Raw genomic sequence first — 21884 nt, 5'->3', positions numbered from 1 at the left:
AGTCAAATATGGGGAAAGTAAAAACGACCTACAAGGAGTGGGATTGTGAATAACATTTGGTCAGCTTTACCTTTGGTATCAGACATAATTAGCTTAGCTCTCTTGTTACCTGCTGAGTAGTCTGGTGGGTTTTTGTTGTGTCACTAGGAAAGTGAAAAAGCCATAGTGCAGTGATTAGAAACAGGTTATGTATCCTTTCTATCGAGGGCTTGTGGTTGCAGATTCTTTGAGATATGCAAAGTACACTCAAGTCTGTGCCAAGCCCAGATCCCTGCTGTGTCCCACAGCATGCTCCCGTGTAACGCTGGGGAGCTGCAGCGTGTACAATGTGTTTTGCCTCTTCTTAGAAGTGACACAGGGTTGTGTGTGGAAACACACATCACTTCCAATTTCCAAGCACAGCGATGAATGGAATCAGAGGGCCGGATTGCGTCACCTTTGCTCCACCAAACCTCTCTCTTGAAATCAGTGAGACAACTTGACAAAGTAGGACTCCCCTTAACTTGAGTGGAAATGGGACAGCTTGCTCCCCAACTGGTGGTGGTTAAACAAGAAATAGACTGAGCCTAATCCCCGAAAAGTGCATTTAATGAGGTGATCAGATATTGGGGTGGAGATGAAGAAAGTTTGGATTTGGTTGGAGCCTGGATTGCTGGAACATAATTTGTTACAACAGTTTTTTGCATCTATTTGAAAGCCACTTGTGAGAAGATTGGTTAAAAGTTTGGCTACGCTGAGCAGGGTTTGCTGGTGGTAATTCATTTTTATTGTGCTGGGTCTTTGTATCAAGTCTGGGTGTTTACAAAGATGCCATGCTTATCTCACAACTTTGGTTTTTTTGACAGTACACAAAGCAAGCTGTGGGGAAAAAAGACACAGGAATAAGACAAACTGAAAAGTAGATTGTCTGTGAAGGACTGATGCAGTGAAGACCATGACTGCAGAACATGCAAACAGATGTGCAGATACCAGTAGAATTACTCATAAAAGTGAGTTTGCTTTGCTGCAGGGAGGAGAGATGCTTTGGGTGAAGCCGCCTGATGAGTCGTTTCAGTTCATAAATTCAGGACCTGGGACAATTCCCCGAAGGTTTCGAGGCGCAGGATGGTGTGTCCTGGCGGGTCTCCCTAGGGTTTGTGGATACATGCTTAGAAACAACAGTGTCTGATTGGACTTCTGAAGAAAAAACCCAAATGCTTTTAAGGAGCTGGGTAATGGGAAGAGAATACAGAAATTCCTGTACAAACAGATTGAAAAGCACTTTGCCTTGGATTTCTGTTCAATAAAAACGACCTCAGGGACTAGGAGAGTCTTTAGAGAAGAAACCCCAATGATAGATGATGGCCAGATAGATCCAGAGAAAACAGGATTTTTCAGTAAATTTAGAAGATAAGTTTCAGAAGTTATACAAGGAAGATAAACTTTAAAAAGGTACAAATAGCTGGGAATACATTCTCACATGGTTACCTTCAGTCATATGTTCTGTTGCATTCAGGCAGCGAATTTACTGCTATATATACTCTTTATTATTAACATTCTTAAATGACAGGATTTCTCAGAATCACTGGGCTATTGTTTTAATTTATTGCCATGCAGAGGTTTCAGAACCCAGCTGAGCAGGAAAACCATCTTCTTACACTGCGATTCACTACAGTGTTTCTTGATTGTTGACTATTATGCAAGTTACACAGAAGGAGTAAAACCAGGTGCAGATGGAAATATTTCGGAAAGCCTTCCAAAAATAAACAAAAAAGTTGGATGTGAATGTGAAATCTCAGCAGCTGCCTTCTGTTCTCAATGAGGTTGAAATGTCAAGGCTATGCAGTGGAAGTACCTTGTATCTGTTTGGCCTAGCACTAAATCCCAAGGACTCTTTGAATGCCTGGGAATGCTTGCTCAGCCTTGGATTACTGTGTGCAGTAGAGATAGAACAAAAGGGACTGACCTAGCAGTGGAGGTGGTCCCTCCCCACTCTAAACCTTCATTTCAGGAACAGGATGACATCCTACACCCAAAATGATTGTAACTAATCTTGAAAGCTACTGGGTGCCACTTCCCATCCTTTGAATTTAAGGACTGCTGGTTTCCTGATGGAGTTAGCCTCTTGAATGGGACTTGGAATAGTGATAAAAACAATTTATGATGTAAATACCAGAAATTGTCCCTTTACCTTCATCACGTTGTCTGGAAACCTCACTGTTAAGAGACTGCTTCAGAGAGCTAAGTATAATCTGCCTTAGTAACATCTCCCTACCAGCAAAGATTGCTTTCTGACCTGGGAATCTGAGTTCACAGCAGCACAGTCATTGCCTCGGTGTCATGCTTGACATCTTCTCTTGGTGAAGGGTTGAAGTTCTGTCTGCCAACTGGTTGGTATAGACTTGAGTAGCAAAGATTCCTATCAGTAGTCATCTGGAGGTTCTCCCAGAGGTGACCATATAGCAAGTACTGGCATTCATCGTATTAATCTGGAGTATTTGAGGTTTGTAACTCCTCTTCGCTTTGCTCATTACATTTGAATCTTGTAGAGAAATCAATACAAATTGTAGAACCTCTAAATGGAACTTGTTATTTTGGCACCTCACAAAGTCTGCTAGACTGTTCAGGCACAGAGGAAACCAGCTTGCCCAGCTTTGCAGAGTAAACTGGTACCAGCATAGGAACAGGGAGAAAACCTGTACAGGCAGAAGGTGGGAGATAGGCATTGCTACATAAGGAATCACTGTGTCTGCTCTCAGGCTGCCATTGCCGGATGTGTTTGATATATCAAAGAAATAGCACATTCTCCTCATGACCCCAACAATATTGTGCTCTGGCCTGACTTTTACTGTTAAAATACTCATGTCCAGCTTTCATCTGTATTTTCCTGCTGGTATCTTGCTCAATAGTGTGAACAAGCCTTGAGGCAGTGTGCTTATTCTGTTGGATATCATTCCTGTGTCCTTCACTCTGCAGTTAAATGTTTTATCTTGTACATGCTGTGTAAATTCTGTCCTTCTGAGTATTTAGTGTTTTACCCTCAGGAGAATTCCTTCCTTGTTTAAGTATCCAAATTAATGGTGCAGTAGTACCACGTGCACAGAAGAGCTCTTTTGTTCTCTTAACTTGTTACATCAAGTTTGAAGGTAGTTTTCAGGAATGATGTAGGCAGTAGGTACATTCTGGATGACAGCACCTGCTGTCACAAGGTGAAGAAGAGCTGATGTGGGTTAACTGGCAACCCACAGGACAGGACACTCGTGCTATGTTTCTCTGCCTCAGTAACTTAGTATGGTCTGTGAGGTCTGGAGACCTGGATTCTAACTGATCACCAGCTTAAATGTTTCCCACTCATGGGTAGCTGGAAACTGAGAGACCACCACCAGCATGAAGATCTATTTTGTGTTCGGGTGGGGGTTCGACCTTCCCACTCTCCTGAGAGCCTGGGAATGCTTCATGCTGACCAAGAGCCATCTCTGAGGATATCCTTCAGAGCTGGGCAGTGTGAGGGAATGCCTTCCTTGTGGGGGCTTTAAATGCTATCCTTAGCCAAAGTATTTGGAACAGTGCTTAACTGATTTGACTTGTGCTGGTTTGTGTATAAAACTCAGGGCTCTGTAACGCACAATGCGTGAAGTGCCACATTATTGAGGTGTCCTGGCGTTGTTTTGAAGCACAAAAGGTAACTTTTAAAATCTATGACACAGTTTTAGGACAATCTTGAATTTATTAGCTGCTACAGACAAAAACTATGTGTAATTTACATGGAACAACTGTTCCTAGCTTTTAGTTAATGATAAAGTCTCCTCATAGTTCTGAAACTATTTAAAGAATTGTTGATGGCTCATGAAAAACTCTGCAAAATATTCTGCTTAAGTAGGGTTCCCTTTCTAGTATGTTTTTCTACTTTTCATCTTGACTTGTCCTTTATAACATTTAATGAGCACGTGAGTTTTGTTTTGTCCAAAACAGTCCCAAATTGGTTTGTAAAATTGTAGTTGTGTGTTTAACATTCAACTGATGCCAAAGACAAAATGGCCAAAGGTCAGAGTAGTTGAGATATAAGTAAAACAGTGCTTTTAAAAGTCACTACAAAACAGGTAGGAGTTATTCTGGATTTTAGACTTGATGTCCCACGTTGACCTTTTAAAGCCAGAAAATAGCAAAAAACCTGTTGTGCTTTGGTATGAAATGCTCTGAATATTTCCTGGTTCTCAGGACTGCTGAAAGCTTCACTTTGCAACATCACTGCTCCTGTCGGTGGTTTCTCAGACAGTTGCAGAAGTCCAGGAAGGGCCAAGACTTTCAGTTAAACAGGGAAGAGTTAATGTTTGAAGATGATTTTGTTTTTATTTTTTCCTTTTCCCCCATGGCCTCACCCTGTTTCTCAGTTTGGAATAACTGGGGCCAATCTCAACGCTGCTAATGTTGAAGATTTGGTCTGTCTCAGAGTTCCTGAGTTTTTGCAGCTATATCAGGCCAGCTCCTGAAGCAAAGGATGGAAGTGTGATGTGTAAAGGCTTAGAGGGCTGGAAGAAAGCAGTGGTTATAGGTGTAATTTAAGAAGCAAAGCAAGAGCTCAGACCCACTCAGCCCTTTTGCTATTTGCAGCCTGGTGCAGGCAATTGGGAGCAGCCACAGTGCCATGCTGTATGTGCCATCTCCCTTTCCTTTGCCCTGTAGAAGTTGGGCACCTGACTTTGGTCATCTCTCCAGGTGCTACAAACCCAGGACAAATGTGACTAAGCATAATTCAAAGAAGAGTTAAAATATCTTAAAACCTATACCTAATGGTCTCAAGTCTCTCTGTGACAGGTGGGTGAAGGTGGCTGTTTCTCTGGGACACTTTTTGTGCAAACCAGTGCCAGAGGGGCTTGGATGAGGGGCCATCTCCCAGAGGCAATGCCTGGTAGTATGTAGTATTTTGTGGATTGTTACCTTTTAGAGGTGGTTGGATTTTTTTGGGGCAGACAAATATTTTTTCCTCTTTTGAAGTTGTTGCAACATTCCATAAAGTCATATTTATGCTTGGATGGCAAAACTCTGCACCCTGGGGGACTGGTTCCGCTCTCAGGAGATACAGGATTCTGATTCCTTTTGCCAGAGTCTTTTCAAGAGGTTATGTCAAGAAAGAGACCTTTAGAGAAGGAAAAAGCTATTACTTGCTGAAAACAGAAGGGTGTAATTAGTTGCATTTCGGTTGGCTAAAGGACCATCATGTGATAGTTTAAAAAATTTGGTTTCCTGGTAAACAAGTTAATGGATTTATGCTCAGTTGCACAGTGCTTTCAAAAAGCAAAATGGCCCTAGGGCATGCAAGTAAAATTTAAGCACTTTCCTTGTTATTTTAAAATAAGTAAAATAAAACACAGTGTCTGATTTTCTGAACAATAGCTTGGCTTCCTGCGGTGGAAAAGTAACCTCAGCTGAGAATTAAAGCCACCCACCTTTGTCTTCAGGCTCCAGAGCAGACAAATAACCCTCTCTTTCCATGGTTCCACTTTTATTTTTATATTAAACTCTTCTCCATATTGCTTTCTTTTTTTTTCTACTTTCCCTCTTGCTGCTTTCTCCCACACAGTCATTTTTTTTCTTTCTCTCCCTTTTCTCCTCCATCTATCCCAAGAGGGACACTTCTATAACACTTGAGCTGTGGACGTACATACACATGCCAAAGAGAAATGTTTGGGTTTGATTCAGGTCCTTCATTTAAAAACATGTGTTAAATACTGTGGTGGCCTCCAGCTACTTGCAGCAGCTTCCCCAAGTCTCAGTACCATTTTCTGCCTTGGTAGAACTTACATTTGGTTTGTGTCCACCTCTATTACTGTCTGCAGCCCCTCTGCCTCTCCCTTCCTGGGGACCCTCCATTGTAGACACTGTCCTCACTCATTACCCTGTGTTCACATGTGAGAACCTCAGCCTTCATGAAGACCCATGCTCTACTGTAGCACTGCTAATAGCAAAAAAAACCCCATGCATATAGGTTAAAGTCTCATTTGTCTTTCTTTATGTGAGTTTTTAATACTTTTGCAAGATGCTAACTTATTACTTTGCAGATAAGAGCAGCAGCATGGTACCCCCATGACCATGGGAAATGGGAAAGAGCTGTAATTATTTGCTGAAAGAGTTTAGTCTAGCCAGGGAGCAGCCAACTACCTTGAACTGCTGGCAGAGAGTAGGTAGTTGGCTGTTTATGGCTCTGCTTTGAAAAATGCCTTGTACTCTTCTGTGTCTCCCTAAGGTGTGAAGACAGTGTGAGAAATAGTGGTTAACACAAAAGACTTGGTATTAGATTTTAAATTGACTTACCACTCTTGGCTAGTGTTTGCCTTCTCTCCTGAGAATGATGGTGCTTGAAGGTGAGATGGAAATGGAGTGTGTGTGCATGCCAGAGAATTACCTTCTGCTGTTTTGTCCTTGAAGAGTTGCATTTTTAAGTGGCACAGTCCTAAAATTCACATAAGCTCAGGTACAAAGCAAACTTGCCTGGTCTGTCTCTGCATCTGTGCTAGGACACTTCAGCTAGAGCTGCTGAAGACAGAGGAGAGGAATTTACTGTTGTGTTCTTTTACCTATTGTTCAAATCCATTCAACTCAACTTTCTAATTCCTGGGGCAAATACATGACATGACTTGCTGGGCTGGCAGTTTATCTGCAGCATTTACAGGCTGAAAAGGCCTTTTCCTTCTCTTCCAGCTCTTTCTTGATAATCCTTTTTTGTTTATAATTTTTCTCAGTAAAGAAGCAAAAAAAGTTCTTTGAACTCTTTTGTCGTAGAGAATGAGGTCATCAGTGAAGGAAAAATGAAAGATGGAACAGCTTATTCCTTGTTACTCTGTGAGGTGCCACCATTTCCCTTTGATTTTCAGCATAATCTCAGTGTTACACACACAGGGTTTTGAAGTGGGTTCAAACCAACCAGATTCTCAGATCAAGGAGCCGAACTTTCCCCAAAACTGCTGTGTGCTGTGTGCCAGGGCAGATGTGCCTTTGGTAGCTCTATCCCTTGGTAAGCTTCCAGAGGGGATCTAGCCTCCTAGAACACTGGAGAAATACTGGTCCATTATATTCTGCCATTCTAGCAGCCTAGGTGGTAGGAGACAAAAAGGGACACAGTCTTCACTGTGTGCAGTGCCACAAGTGCATCAGAACTGTTGTTGGCAGTAAGAGATCCTGTCCCTTGTGCACAGAGCATTGGCCCAAGAGGAGCTTTGGTGGCTGAGCCCCCAGCCCTTCTCTGATTTCAACGTGCAGACCTCGGGAGGAGAGCACCTTCTTGCAAAGAGCCTCATCATTGGGTTTTGCAATGCCAGAGTGTAATTTCAGATAATACTCCTGTTCCTGTCCATCTCTGTTGTTGTGTCTCTGTGGTTGCAGAGAGGAGCTAAGAGAGTGCAGCTGGTTAATAAAACACGCGTGGCTTGTTTCTAAACAGCGTTCCCTGCTGCTAAACAACTCACACACAGCAGCTCTGTGGTAGTAGAGTTCAAACAGGACCCACTTGCACCCACTTTCAGGTGTAATGGTTTTAAATGAAAAAATCCCAGTGAAAGAAGCCATCCAAGTGCCTTCAGCATTTTTCATTGCAGTAGATGCTCCCTTCAGCTCTTGCTGTTTAATCTCCTGGACAATCTTATATAAATTCCTTAAAAAAGGTTTAAATCCTTAAACTGGTAGAGTATCCCCAGCTTTAGGGGTGCTTGTGCAGCTTTAGCTTCACTATAGGAGAAGTTTACATTTTGGGGTGAAGCAAGTCTGTGGCTTGTAAAGTACTTGTTTCTCTAAGAAATTTAGGGTGTAAGTCTATCATGATGGAGAGCTACATGCCAAGAGTTAAGTCTCTATTTGCTGGAAAAGTAGGTTTCTTCATCAGAATGAAGGTGGAGCAGACCATGTGGAGCAGCCTGTGGTGTGTGGTCTGTGTGGTGTCCACCCTTTCCCCCTTTTCTCTGCTCTCTCTGAGAGTGCTGGTTTGAATCTTTTCCTTTCATTCAGGCCACGTTTTCTTGGTTTTTTTCCTTGGGAAATAAGACTTTGTGAAACATTCCTTTTGTGACTTTGTCATGAAAATTAATGAGACTAGAAAAAGCATTGGTGGACCTGGAAGAGAATGTGAGTGAATAGTATTTCCACAAAGCTCTTTTGTTTTAATTAGCAAGTGAAGCAGGAGAAGACTGTAGGCAGGTATTTCTGTGCAGGCTTAGGATGATATTTTGTCTAACGTGTTCAAAAGCAGTGATTTCAGAGAGATCAGATTGGTTGATCGCTGTGCTGTATCTTCAAGTTCTCTTGGTCTGAATTTTTTGAGGGTGAGGGAGATAGAGTGATTCATACTTGAGCAAGACAAACCCAAGAGCTGCCAGTTTGCATTATGTCAATGTATGTAAGAAAATATTTAGACAGAATTTCCATTAAAAGTTCTAAAGCAGGGGGCTACGCTGACCCCAGCTTTTAGAAGCTCTGGTGGGAAACCTGAATGAAATTTAACTCCCCTCCATGTGTTTTCCTTGGCTGACTCCATGTTTTATTATCTCATGCAATGAGATCCTTCTTGGTTTGTCGATTTTCTACCGAGGACAAAAAGTTCATGTATGTAACAGTCCACATATTGAATTAAAGTACGATTAAAGGCATGATGTAATGGCCCCCTCTCCCTTTCCTTTAGTCAATATTTGCCTGCAGGGTCAATACATTACAATATTGACTTCAAAGTATTCAATATTTTTTTACCTTCTGAGTGTGTTGGCTTTGAGTGCATGTAATATAAACCTGTTGGTTGAACTGTTGGTCTAAGGCTAAGTTTCAGGCTTGGATGCCTAATCCGTGTAGAGCAGCTTTCAAGGCATGTGATAATATCACAACACAGCTGTAGGTAGCTTTCTGAGGTGAACCATTTAATCTGCAGTCTTTTCTCCCAACTTCCTAATGACTGCTGGAATTTGTCCCTTGGTGTGCAATGGGATTAGTGCCCACTCTCCCTGCTGCCATCATGTTTACTCACTACAGGACCTGCCAGTGACTTTAGGTTGTGTGGACAAATCTAAACCCCAGCGCTCCCATCTTCTATGTGTGTTTTTGCTGCCTCTACATCTGTACTCTGTCAAGAGTACAAAAGCAGCTCAACAAGCTAGATAATACTTTGGGTGCTCAAAGTGCTGCTCAAAAAGGGCTTAAAGTTAAAATTGTTACAAATTCAAACAGTCACACAGGGTGGATTGGTGCTCACTTTTCTGACCTCAGCTGGGGGCACAGCGGGCTGAGTCCCTCTCCTGACACAAACTTGAACCTCCTCATGTTTCCTCTTCATCTGTCTATGTTTGCATTGCCGCTCTGCTGCAGTCTAGCACCAGTACCCATCAGAAGGGCACGTGGGCAGATGTAGTGCAGAATGACAGCAGCTGTGAATCGTTTGTCCTTCAGAAACGTGACAGTCTGGAGAAGGACTTTGTTTATACGCCTTGCAAAGAATATTTCCAAAGAGGGTTGTCACCAGCGTGGTGTCTTGTTACAGTGTCTTTTTTAAGAAAAATTAAGGAAAAAAAATATTTATAGATAGCAGGAAGTTGGTGAATTCCTCTAAAGAACCCAGAGTTATAATTAGGAACCCGCTGTATGTAGGACTGTTCTACAAATAAGCACCTCGAATCTAGTCTTCTCTTTCCAGAGAAAACAAAGGTCGACAAGCTGCTCTGAGGATTAGCAAACCAGAATTTCTTGGACCAAGGTATTAATTACTTCCAAAGCTGAGACTGATCACTACTTCCAAGTCCAAGTTATTGCCAAAACCTCATGATAAACCTCAGTGGTACTCCTCTCTAGCTTAACTTTTTGAATTAAGATACTTCTAGACTGGACTCTAATTAAAAGGATAAAAAAACTCCTAATCTGAAGGGAAGGGTGATGGTAACAGTGGGAATATTCTACTTGTGGAAGGCTGGATCATCTGATCCAAAGTCTTTGAAGACATCCCATGTCACAAGCAGCAATTTGAGCTTAACCAGAGTGAAGTGGAAACAATTGCAGCTCTGAGAACTCAAAAGCATATGTGACCAGCTGCTCCATAGTTGGGAAATGGTGTCCTGCATTGCCCACCTGCTTGTAAAACGGAGTCCTGTACTTCTTGCTTGCGGTTGTCTGACACCAAAGGGATGCAGACTGGCTATTACAAGCTCCTAGTTGGAAAGACTTATCCACATGGTTTTTAAGGATTTTCACTTATCCATCACTGTGCTTGAGGATTTGCTCATCTGTGTATTGTCAGAATCATGAAGGGTTGGAAGGGACTTTGAAAGATCATATAATCTATTCACTTGTATGTTGTGGCCACAGTGGCTGTGAATGTCATAGTGTCCTGAGAAACCACACTTCTCAGCTCAGATGGAAGAGAGGGCAAGGAGTATCATTTTTTTGGTGAGATCTAGGTGTAAGGCCAAAAGGTGATGGTAGCAGAGGGGTCAGGGTTAAATATATCAGCAGTTCATTCCTTCCTGCAGCTTACTGACTTGCTTGTGCAATTGCAGGGAACTTCGAAGTGGGTGTTCACATCGCAGATGTAAGCTACTTTGTACTGGAAGAAACAGCACTGGATAAAGTAGCAAGTGAAAGAGCAACCAGTGTCTATCTAGTGCAAAAGGTAAGGATGACTTTTCCTTTTTTCATCTGACAACTATGTCTTCCACTTACCACAAATTCATTTTAGAGGTTCATTTTCAGATTCCTGCAAGCAAAAACTGGCCGTTACTGCAGAAACCTACAAAAATGGGCAGTTTGGTACAAAAACAAGAGCTGGTGTAGCTGCTGACTACCTCAAAACTTACAGAGAGAGCATGGGGTGAAGCACCAGTTTGTGATGGTGGGTCTATGAGCCAAGACCCAGCTGTGCCAGGGCTTGCCAGCCTAGGAGGGGCTCCATGTGAATGGGACTGTGCTGATCTGGAGCTAGTTCAGGGCTCAGAGCTAATCCCTCCCAGAAGAGGATGCATAGCGTAGTATGGCATAAAACACCCTGTGCAATCTCACATCTTGAGGTACCACAAAAGGCTCACACTCTTGTTTTACCTGGGTATCCCACATACTGGAGAAAGGGTTCTTTCATCCTGCAGTAAACAGATATTTGTAATCATACAGAATTTAGTGGAACAGAAACCTCAAGTTTAAAGGTGACTTCTAAACTTTGAAAAGGAATGAGTTCAAGTTTTACATTATCAGAAAGGAAACATCCAGGTGTTTTCAGTTTGTTTAATGTGCAGAAGCACTTCCTAACTCATCCGATGCTGCCAGTGCTGCAGGTGCAGGGAAGCCGGGAAGCTTGGCTGTTAGGTCTTGTGTCAGCTTGAGGCATCAGCAGCATGAAGAGGAGTGTTGGGGCAGCCTCACAGGAGCAGATTAAGCTGCCTGTCCCACACTCCCATTTGGTCAGACTGAAGTCCTTGTCTCTGCAGCCCTTTCCTGGAAGACAGGGCGTCTTTTGTATCATACATAAATGTATCCTCCTTACTACTGAGGATTAGGAGCGAGCCTTCCCCTCCCTTCCTGGATGTTCCCAGGGTTGTTATCTGGGAAGAGTCTCGTAATTATGCTTTTTCCAATAGCTTACTGTGTCCTCTCCACACTTCCCAGATGATAAAATGATTTATTTTGCACTATTGAAGTAAAATCAGTGGGTTGATGTCAAGCTGTTAACCGTTAGTAGCTGTTCTGTAACTTTCCTTGGGTAGAAATAGCAAGTCACAGCTTCAGGTGGTCTAAGGGAGTGCTGGATTTTACATCTGTGTGGGTATGGGTTGTGTGGAATAGCCACAACAAAAGTGCCCAAAACTGGGTCAGTGGTGGTGAGACCAAAAGCACACAGGGACTGCAGTGCAGGACTGAGGAGTGACTGTGCTGGGAAACACCACTTCCCAGTGACTTGGAGCTCTCTGGGAGTAGGAAGCAATGCCTGCCTCATGAAAACAACACTTGTGGCACCACAGTCTTCCTAGTCCTACAGTCTCTCCAGTGATAAGCCCTTGGCTGCTGTGAGGGCTTGTCTTCCTCCTCTGATGGATGACTCACCAGCTGTAGCTCACAGGAGGAGACCCCGAGGCAAGCCTCGGGGCCATGTCACTGTAGGGTACCAAAGCTGTTGTCTAAGAAGATGTAGTGGCACTGTTTCCATGTCAAAATACTGTGCTTTGAAGGCAAGTTGATTGTGTTTTTTAAAGGGGAAGGAAAAAAATTATATAGAAAAGAGGTATTTGTCAGGGAAATCTAGTTGAATTCAAAAGCTAATTGAATTTTCTTTCAAAGCACTTCTTCCCTCCAGCACGTGTGATGCCATCCTAAGTTATCTGTTGCCCATAATCTTCAATTGCTCTTCAAATATTTGGGCCCAGGAGTCAGGATTAGCATTTTATCCACACTTTTGCCCTGCAGAAAATACATGTTAAGAGTGCAAACTAGGTTAGATGATGAACTGGTCAATATTTTAATTGCAAGAGATGAAAAGGAGCGAGGGGATGGGCAAAGGAAAGTAGCCAGGCTGTCTGAACCAAAATGGTAGCATGACTCCTGTAGAAAATACATTTCCCTTTGATCAACTATTTCTTAAGACAGCTGTGATTCTGCTAGAGGTTAGCACCATGTTAATCCTCCCAAAGAAGCTAAATAAAGCCACATATTTAGTTTTCCTGAGCCATGTATCCAGAAGGAGAGTTATTGTGTAATTGCTAGCAGTCTATTTAATAAAAGTCAAAAGTTTTTGAAATAAAGAGTGTATCAGGTTTTAAGAAGCAAGAAAACCTAAACAGTTTCCCCTTTTTTGGCACATCTTACAGTGTTATTTTAGGTGTGAAGCAGCTCAAGTGAGAGGTCAGCCATAAATCCCTATAATATTTTATCGGTCCTGTTTTACACTGGAGATGAAAGATCAGAGCTGCAAACCTATCTTCACATTGAGTCCAGGGATATCAAGACACTCACTTTTGACACCAGCAAGTTGTCAGGGTGTTGATATTTTGATAATCTCAGGCTTAGTAACAGAGCTGCTCGAAATGTGAATTCATGGAAGTGTTGATACAAGTCTTGAGTAGAAATCTTGGCTCATAAACAAATTGACTATTTCCTTTGAGTGTCTTCTAGTGTGTAAGCAAGAGGCTTGCTGAGCCTACCCCATTGTTGGTTCTCAGCATCCTCCTGGCAGCTTTGGGGAGAGCAGGCCATGGAAGCTCTCACTTAACACAGTCTCTCCCCATCAGACAAATGATGGGAGAGGGAATCTCCCTTGGAGTCAGTGGTGGTTGTAACCAACCCACGATGAGTGTGAGCAAGCAGCTGAAGCAGGGCACCAGCAGAATGGGGTTGTTTGAAGGGAGCAAAACCATCCTTGTGAATCTGGGAAAATAAGAGGCTGTTCTTAACCGGTTTGTTGCCTTTCTGCCTGTGGTTGACTGTTACATTTCCCCTCCCATTCCTTGAAAAGCTGCTCAGTGAGCCCATTGGTGAGAGCCACCCTGGCTAATCCCTTCTGACCCTGGCCAGGGAGTCAGTTGTGGCTCAGCAGATCTTTCTGATTTTAAAGAGAGTAAAGGGAATGGGGTGCTTTATCCTCCCAGTATGCATGTGCTCCCTCCCACTGTCTGTCTCCCTGGGATTGAGTCTGAGGCTGGAAACCTGTATTTGGTTTCCAGAAGCACTTTTTTAGCTGAAGGGGCAAACCAAACCCAACCCAACCCAACCCAAGGGTTCTCACAAGCAGGTTAGATCTTCCTGTATCCAAAGTGAATCTCTAAAGAGCCAGCTGCTAGACAGTGTGGCCAGCCATGGTTATAGGTCCATGTGGTGTAGAATGCCAGGATGATGATGTGCAGAACCCCCTCAGCCCCAGCAGTGCCTTCTCTTTGGTTTCCCCTTGCTGCCCCTGCTTTGGCCTGCTGGGCTGTGTGGCTGCCTGTGGGGAGAGTCCATACCTTGGAGGGGGCTGTCGGGCAGTGCTGGAGCACCAAGGCTCAGGCCACGTATGGTAGCACTGGAGATTTCATAGAGATAAATCCTCTGTCTGGGATTTGATTTGAAGTGCAGACTCACAGCTGCAAGCATTGTGTGGATATCAGCCTTTCACTCAAAAAACTGCCATTTCTAGTATCTCTTGGGCCCTGCTATAGGCTTGTGGGGAGAGATGATGTCTTTTATTAGTCTGACTGATAGAGGGGGATGAAAACCAGACAAACTCTCACTAACCCAAGCCTTTCTTCAGCCCTGGTTTCTATGATGCATTCATTAGAAGGGATTTCCTGGGAGCTGTAAGTCCTTTTTTACATTGTGGAAGCTTTGTCCTCTGGCCCTGCTGAGTCTCTCCAGCTGCATTTCTAGATTGAACTTCATTTATACACCCCTCTGTTCCAGCTTTGTCATCCTTGTATAAGCCCAGGTGACTTTATTTCCACCTACAGTATAATAAAGCAAAATTATGTGATCCATCCCCAAGATCAGCACATCCTTAGCAATTTGCTAAGGCAGCCACCTCACACTGGAGGTGCTGCCCCTTGGCAGCCTGTCAGCCAGCTGGGTTTCTGCATGCCAGGGCACTCTGCAGCACAGCTGGCAGGCGCCGCTGTCTCTTGGCAGACAGTCACGGGAAGGGCAAAGCATTTCAAAGGTGCTGGGCATCCTCTGGATTATCTGAGGTTACGCTGTGCAACCCTGATATTTTGCAAGTCTGAGCATTATAGACGTACTTAGGGAAATCTCCTCTCATCCTGCATCTCCTTCAGAAAGAGATGGAGATAATCCTATTGCCAGAGTTCCTTCTGGGTCGCCCCTGGGATGACTCCTGAAACGTTTCGCTCTCCAAGTGTGACACGATTGTGACATCTTTGTGTGTTAAATGCTGGGCTTGCAACTATAAGAATCCTTTCAGCCTGTGACTGTATCATGTTAAGGAAAAAGGAAATGTGTATTTATAACTTAAACTTCTGTGCTTTGTGACAGTTGGTTTATTTCCCATAATAGAGCGTGAAGAGGAGTCGTGATGTTAAAGCAGAGGGAGGCAGTTAGCTGGGACTGTTGTGCTGTTGAAAACAGGTTTCTTGAAATACCTTCAATTCAAGGTCACATTATCTTATGTATGTATTTCCTGAGCTGAGGAAAAGGTTGATTGAATCCTTGCTCTCCTGTGAGGCTTCCCCCATGGCTTGGTTGCTTGCCTGAAGTTTGTCTCCTGTAAAACAAGGGTAACGCAGGTTGATGCTTCCCTATTTAAGCAGTAGGTTTGTTACAGCTAATTGCTTGGTGAACGCTTAGTGCTGTAATTATGATCTGAGTTAAAGCTTTGCTTGTGTTTCACATCATTGAAAGCCCTTTCACTGAATTATAGCCTCTTGAATTGGGTATTAATCCTGCTCAAGTACACTTAAAACAAGCATCCTGTTGTTTTGTTTGGGCTATTCTTCGTGGATGGTCTTTCATGTTCCATGTAGGCATTTCTCTAGCAGACTGTTATTGCTTCGGGAGATGCAAAAAGGATGTGCTAAGGCACCAAAATACTCAATAAGTACAGAACATTATCAGATAATCAATCACAGAGCAGAGGAGACAGAAAAAACCTACTAGCTGCAGCCTTTTAATTTGAGTGGAGAAGGGCATGGGAGCTTTTGTGAAATTACTAGCACTTTGTTCACTGTGCCCTCCCCATCAGGGTCTCCCGGTGGTCATGGGCCATCATAGGCACACAGGGATTTCTGATAGTCTATAAAGCTATTTTCTCCCCTTTCTGGTATGATTTGGCACCACTCATGTTAAATTTATAACCCTGTGGTGTGGCAGCATGGCAGAGCTCACGTACTGGATCTGGGAGTTATGAATGTACCGGTATTGTTAATGTGCAGCTCACAACTGGAATAACACAGTTGACGGCCTTTGTGTTGCGGGAAACAGCTTATCATAATCTGTGCCTCTGTGACCTTCCAGCTGAACCAGTGCTGCTGATTCATGTTGCAAGTGACTCCTTGACAATCACAGGCTGTACAGTTAACCTTTTGGCATTTATATGCACTGCAATTAGAATGGATTTATAGCCATTGTCTGGTGCCAAACCACAAATGTGATTAAATATTTTAAGAGTCTTTCCTTCAAAGCTAAAGGTAAATACAAAGTGTGTGCACTTGAGGGGAAAACAGACACCTGAGACTTTTTTCCTTACTGTTTTGAAGAACAGTTGTTCCTCTGGCATCCAGGTAGAAAAAGTTATCTCTGAAATCACCACACTGGTGTCAGGGAATTGCTGTGGTTTGCATGCCAGCTGGCTTCCTGCTGGCCCTGTATTTACAGGGTGGCACACAGAGCAATCAAAATGGAAGCTGAATTAAATAGCTAAAATATTGTATGACAAGCAAGCAGAGACTTTCTCTCTGTATTTTTCTGGAATGTGCCAGCACACATTGCCACTCAAAATAAACAAGAGGAGTGAAGTGGTTCTTCTTTGAAGGCTGTTACTGCTTCTTCACAAAGGTAAATAATGAGAAGGGAAATAAAACTGTGAAACTCTAATATTTAGGCTTACTTCATTAAAAGCTGCTAAATATTACCTGTACTGCAGGCTTCACCTGAAACACAACTCAGGGATGGTAGAAACACTTGGAGCTGCTCAGGTTTGCTCTAGTTTGAGTATGCTCCTAAGCCTTTGCTTTGTTGCTGTGGTCAGGTGAGTAATTCAGGGTTTGGTAATTCAGTGTTCAGCAGCAGAAATATTGATTAGTTGTAAGGAATTAGGACACAAGTTAAAAAAGTCCCTGCCAGAAATTCCTGTTGGCTGACATTTTGTTCAAACAGAGTTAAGTACAAAAAATAACAATCATTCTCCCTCTGTTTGCAAACGCTGTGTTCAACAGTCATAAAGCAGGTGCTTTTGTTTAGCTCACCAACATCTATGTGTTTCCTGCCTGTGCCACACAGCATGGCTCAGTCTTTATTAAAGCCCTTCACCACTCCTGTGATGCCTGGGAGAAGGCTGATTTATGCTTTGCAGGGTGCAGACTTGTGTTACTTGCCCAATTCCACAGCATTCAGTGGCAAAACAAGAAATACAGTTCCCAAACCCAAGCTCTTCAGCTCCTGAGTGCCAGGGCCATGTTTCTTCAACATCAGGTTTCCTGATGTGCTGAGCCTTTCTTATTCTTCTCAGTGCCAAAATGCCAGTGGGAAAGAAGTAGAAAACAGAGCAAACTTTGTGACCTTAAAAGCTGCAGAGTGAAGTGTTTATACAACCAAGGATTCAGGATGCTCCAGGATTATGACTCCATGCCTTGAAGGGGAGCACTGGGAATGATTCCCAGACTGGAGATTGACTGGTCTCATGGGGGACAAGGCTGATGTGTTGGTGGCCTTAGCCATGTCTGACTTCCTCTCATTTCAGAGGATTTGGTTTATTGAACTGATTCTCTGCTGGCATCCTGTTGGTGTATGATGTAGCTCTGGCATGAGTGATGCATCTCAGAGTTATGATGTAGCCACTCCTGCTACAGAGAATGTGATCCTGAAGGTTTAATGCATTTTCTCCTTTTGTGCATTGTCTTTTAGCAACTGGTCAGGGAAGCTTTGCCACAGAGAGGTCTCTACTAAGTACAGTCCATGTCTCACCAAGGCTCTTTTCTCTTCCAGGTGATCCCAATGCTTCCCAAGCTGCTCTGTGAGGAGTTATGCAGTCTCAATCCCATGCGAGACAGGCTGACGTTCTCTGTGATGTGGAAGATGACTCCAGAAGGCAAGGTACCTCAAGCAGCAGGCAGTCATCCTGTTCATCAGTCATCCCTCAGCAGCCTACCCCTACTCTTGCAGAGCAGTAAAAGTGCCATCCCATAACACTGAGGTGGAGAGAAAAGGACTTGTTGGTGAACAGTATTTGAGAATGTAGGACTGTCTTGTATCTTGGATCTCATTAATATCTACAATGTCTAAATGGTGGATGTCAGGAGGCTGGGGCATCTCTTTTTTCTATTGTATGTAGTGACAGGTCAAGGGGTGATGGGATGAAGCTGGAACACAAAAAGTTCCATTTAAACATAAGAAAGAACTGTTTCACTGAGGGTGAGGGAGCCCTGGCACAGGCTGCCCAGGGAGGATGTGGAGGCTCCTTCCTTGGAGGTCTTCAGGACCTGCTTGGACGCGTTCCTGTGTGACCTGATCTAGGTGAACCTGCTTCTGCAGGGGGGTTAGACTGGATGATTTGTAAAGGTCCCTTCCAACCCCTACCATTCTGTGATTCTATGATCTTATCTTACTGATGAAATCCCGTGGAACTTCTGACTGGAATAATTTCACAATGTGATGTGGAAGGGAAGAATATCTGTATGAATCTCAGGAATGGAGAGTTTCTTACTGCTTGCCAAGTCACCCATCCATTTAAGGTCTTACCTCCAGCAGCAAGTCAAAGCTAATGCTTTGGATGGGACAAGATGTTCCCCCTGATGCCAACCCTTCCTTGAGCATATAGGCAGTTGTGCAATGCAGTGGGTGCAGGCAGTATCCCTCTGTGGCCTCTCTAGTAAACCGACTATTTAGTTCTTCTTCAGAGCTGCAAATTACATTGATCCAAACAAAGCATGACAGCTCTTCAGCAAAGGCACAGCTCCATGCTCTGCCTGTGTTCTTTCCAGGCAGTATCTGGGGAGGCTGACTATCAGTGCAGCAAGCTGCCTTCAGCTGCCTGCCAGCTCTCCTCAGATCTTCATTTCTCTCTCTGTTCCTCTCCCACACTCTTTCTAACAGTCTCCTCTTTGATCACAGAGTCCCCTCACTAATCAAGGAGGGCTAAAGACCACCATTACCAGAGGACTCTCTAATCTATGCCAAGTACACTTGTACTCAGAATTATTTCTTGCAACCAGTGTTGTGCTCATGCACAACTCCTTCTGTGGAGTGTGGTTTTTGTGCCAATTTGGTCGTTTTTCACAAAGATGAACTTTTACTTCCATATGATTGCCCATGCTGTTCTAAAGGATACCAAATCTTGTTTTGTGCTTTAGCAAAATGTCATTGCAGTCCAGTATCTGTATTTCTCCAGTGAGTGCCTGCTCTGGCAGTGAGGTGAGTTTTGCTTGTTCCCTGTGAAAAGCATTCCACTTCCTAGAGCAACAGCATGATTACTCATGGCGCCTTCTAATAGTAGCTACTTGGTGGGCCTTTTATTGTCTCTGAGTGGTCTTTGAACACTTAATAGTCAAGTCTTACTTAAAATAAACCTTTAATTAAATCTTATCTCTTTTCCCCTGCAGTATATACGTGTTTTGCTTTTCAAACAGTGTTCAGACCAACACTGTCTGACCAGTGAGAAAACAGAGGAGCTGCGGCGTCTCCCTTAGGCCTGCTCAGGGAGCTGATCTCTGGAGAGGTTTCCAAACCAGGGACTCAAGGCTGTGGCTACCCAAAGTCTGATTGGATGGCCATGGAAGGCAGAGGCAGGCTTTGCCCTGAGTGTAGCCTGCCTGAGATTTGACATTCTGGTTGTTTTCTGGAGGGTCAGTATGCTGCATCTCTCACCTTACAAGGAAGTGAGCGGATCTCTAAAATATTCGGCCTCTTCTAAGCAAGCAGAAAGATGAGGTTTTGGTGAAAGCACTGAGTTCAGACAGCAAAGTGGAAGTCTGATCTGATGCCTCTTGTAATGGACAGAGAGCGCTCTTTGGTGCCAGTGGAAGAAAGCACCATGTAGCTCCAGAGTTTCAGTGGTAAGCTGGGGACTGGGGCAAGTGCTTCTCCTCAGAATTACCCTTCTGGTTTGTGCCCCATCCTTAACCCTTTTCAGCATGTACATGATGGAATTGACTCGTGCTTTACCAAGTAAAATGAGAGTGCTTTCCAAGCACAAAATATTTCATGTGGTATAGTGAGGGCCAGAATTGATAATGACCTTTGATCCAGAATTTAATAGCTGGAGATGGAGAAACTAACAGGGAAATAGTAGTGGTGTCTGACAATGTCTAAAAATGTTTTAACAGCAAGTTGAAAGAGCTGTCTGTTACAATGGGAGAGTCTGTAGAAGTGCTTGACTGAAATGAAGGCTGCTCAGCCTTGCTCCCAGATCATCTCATCAAAGAACACTCCTTTTTTTGTGCCTGAGTATCATGCATGTCTTACTGAACACTGAAGTATCTCTGTGCCAGCCAACTGTAGCCTTCGTCTTACTGGAAATGGATCATTTCAACAGCAGTGCAGTCTCTTCCACACTAGAGACTGTGTTTGCTTTGTATTAGGGGGTTTTTTGGGTCCAGCAGATTTCATCAGTCACTAACCTACCGGATATAGATAGCCCATCACCACAAGCAGCTGAACCACATTTAGTGGGGTACGGCAAGGCACAGAGCAGGTGCTGACAGGCACTGTCTTATCAGCTCTGTCTAGCTTTGTGACTTCCTTTCTTTCTTCTTCTCCCAGAGAAAGGGGCACACACAGAATAACCATGACCTGAGGGTCTGAGCACTTGACATTGCAAGACGTCACTTGCTGCACCTCTGCTATTAATACACTTTCTAATTAGAAATGTACTGAAATGCCCTCTGACTGATGCTCTTAGCTGCTGAGTTATACTGTACATACGTTCTGTGGGGAATAAGGGAGGGAGGCAGGTGGGAATCTTGAGGATCAATCCTTTCCTGTTAAGAAGAGGGTTTGCCTTTCAGAAGCAATGTCCTTGAGTGTCATAGGGTGAGCTGGCTGTTCTCCCTGGACATTGCCACTTGCAGAATTTACCTTGTCCTGTTGTGCTGATGAGGGGGTAAAGTGGCACTTGTAGCTGAGGCAGAGTTAACAGTTCTGCATCAATTCTCTGAGAACTTATGCTTTGAATGGTTTATCACAGACTGCATCTGTCTCCAGGGCCCTCACACCAATGCTCTTGAGTTTTCTGAAGAGCTTTGGACCCTTTATCCCTCTGTGCTTTCTCACTGACTTGATGAGCTTTTGGAGTCTCTTATATATCTCAGCTGAAAGCAGGTTTTCCTTTCTGCTTTAGGAAAGAATTCTGAACTGCTACTTCCATGTTGGTATTCTGTTATGGAGTTTAAAGTGGGAGTGGCTTTGGGCTTAAAATAAATCACCTATAAAATTATTTCATGGACTATTTTCCTGTAGATTCCAACATAGTTTGGAGGCTCAAAAACGTTCCTGACTTGAGTTTGGGCTGAGAACTATAGGTATGATCAGAGAAACAAGGAGTCAGTGACTGACCATCTCTCATCCAGACCCATTGAAGTCCTACTCAGACACTATCACAAGTGCTAGTCAGATATTGACGTCCTACAGTACTCCTGAAAAGTAGTGTTTTAGGGCCAGCCTCTGCTGGCTACATTAATCAAAGAGGTGGAATGCAGTCTGCTGTGGTTTAGGAGATCTGTTGTGTGTGTGTATCTGTCTGTTCCCACCCTTGCACCCAGTAACCTTTGAGTCAACTGATTTCAACTGCCAGCTGGGATGTGGCTCTTATGAGCTTCATGAAAGAGGGAAACCAGGTAGAGGAGAGAAGTCCAAGCAGTTCTCTCTATATATATGCACAACAACAACATAATAATAATGATGATAATTAACTGAATATGAGCCAACAATGTTCAGTCATTGGCCAAGAAGGCCAATGGCATCCTGGGATGCATCAAGAAGAGTGTGGCCAGCAGTTCAAGGGAGGTTCTTTTCCCCCTTTACTCTGCCCTGGTGAGGTCTCATCTGGAGTCCTGTGTCCAGTTCTGGGCTCCCCGGGTCAAGAGGGACAGGGAACTGCTGGAGAGAGGCCAGCACAGGACAACCAAGATCATCAGGGGACTGGAACATGAGGGGAAGGCTGTGGGATCTGGGACTGTTCAGTCTCGGAGAACAGGAGACTGAGGGGGGGCCTCATTAATACTTACAAATATTTAAAAGGTGTATGTCAAGAGGATGGG

The 21884-nt window shown here is 43.7% G+C and overlaps 1 protein-coding gene across 1 annotated transcript in view; it reads left to right on the top strand.

Moving 5' to 3' along the window:
- DIS3L2 (DIS3 like 3'-5' exoribonuclease 2) overlaps positions 1 to 21884 on the top strand; it is a 188814-nt gene that overhangs the window by 101098 nt on the left and 65832 nt on the right. The window contains exons 12-13 of the mRNA XM_062006087.1: positions 10503 to 10615; positions 17617 to 17724. Of these exons, the coding sequence (XP_061862071.1) occupies positions 10503 to 10615; positions 17617 to 17724 (221 nt within the window). The remainder of the gene's footprint in view (positions 1 to 10502; positions 10616 to 17616; positions 17725 to 21884) is intronic.

The sequence above is a fragment of the Colius striatus genome, chromosome 12 (genome assembly GCF_028858725.1).
Source record: "Colius striatus isolate bColStr4 chromosome 12, bColStr4.1.hap1, whole genome shotgun sequence".
Classification (NCBI taxonomy): domain Eukaryota; kingdom Metazoa; phylum Chordata; class Aves; order Coliiformes; family Coliidae; genus Colius; species Colius striatus.
The sequence above is the reverse complement of the archived record's forward strand: the minus strand, read 5'-3'. Positions and strand labels throughout refer to the sequence as shown.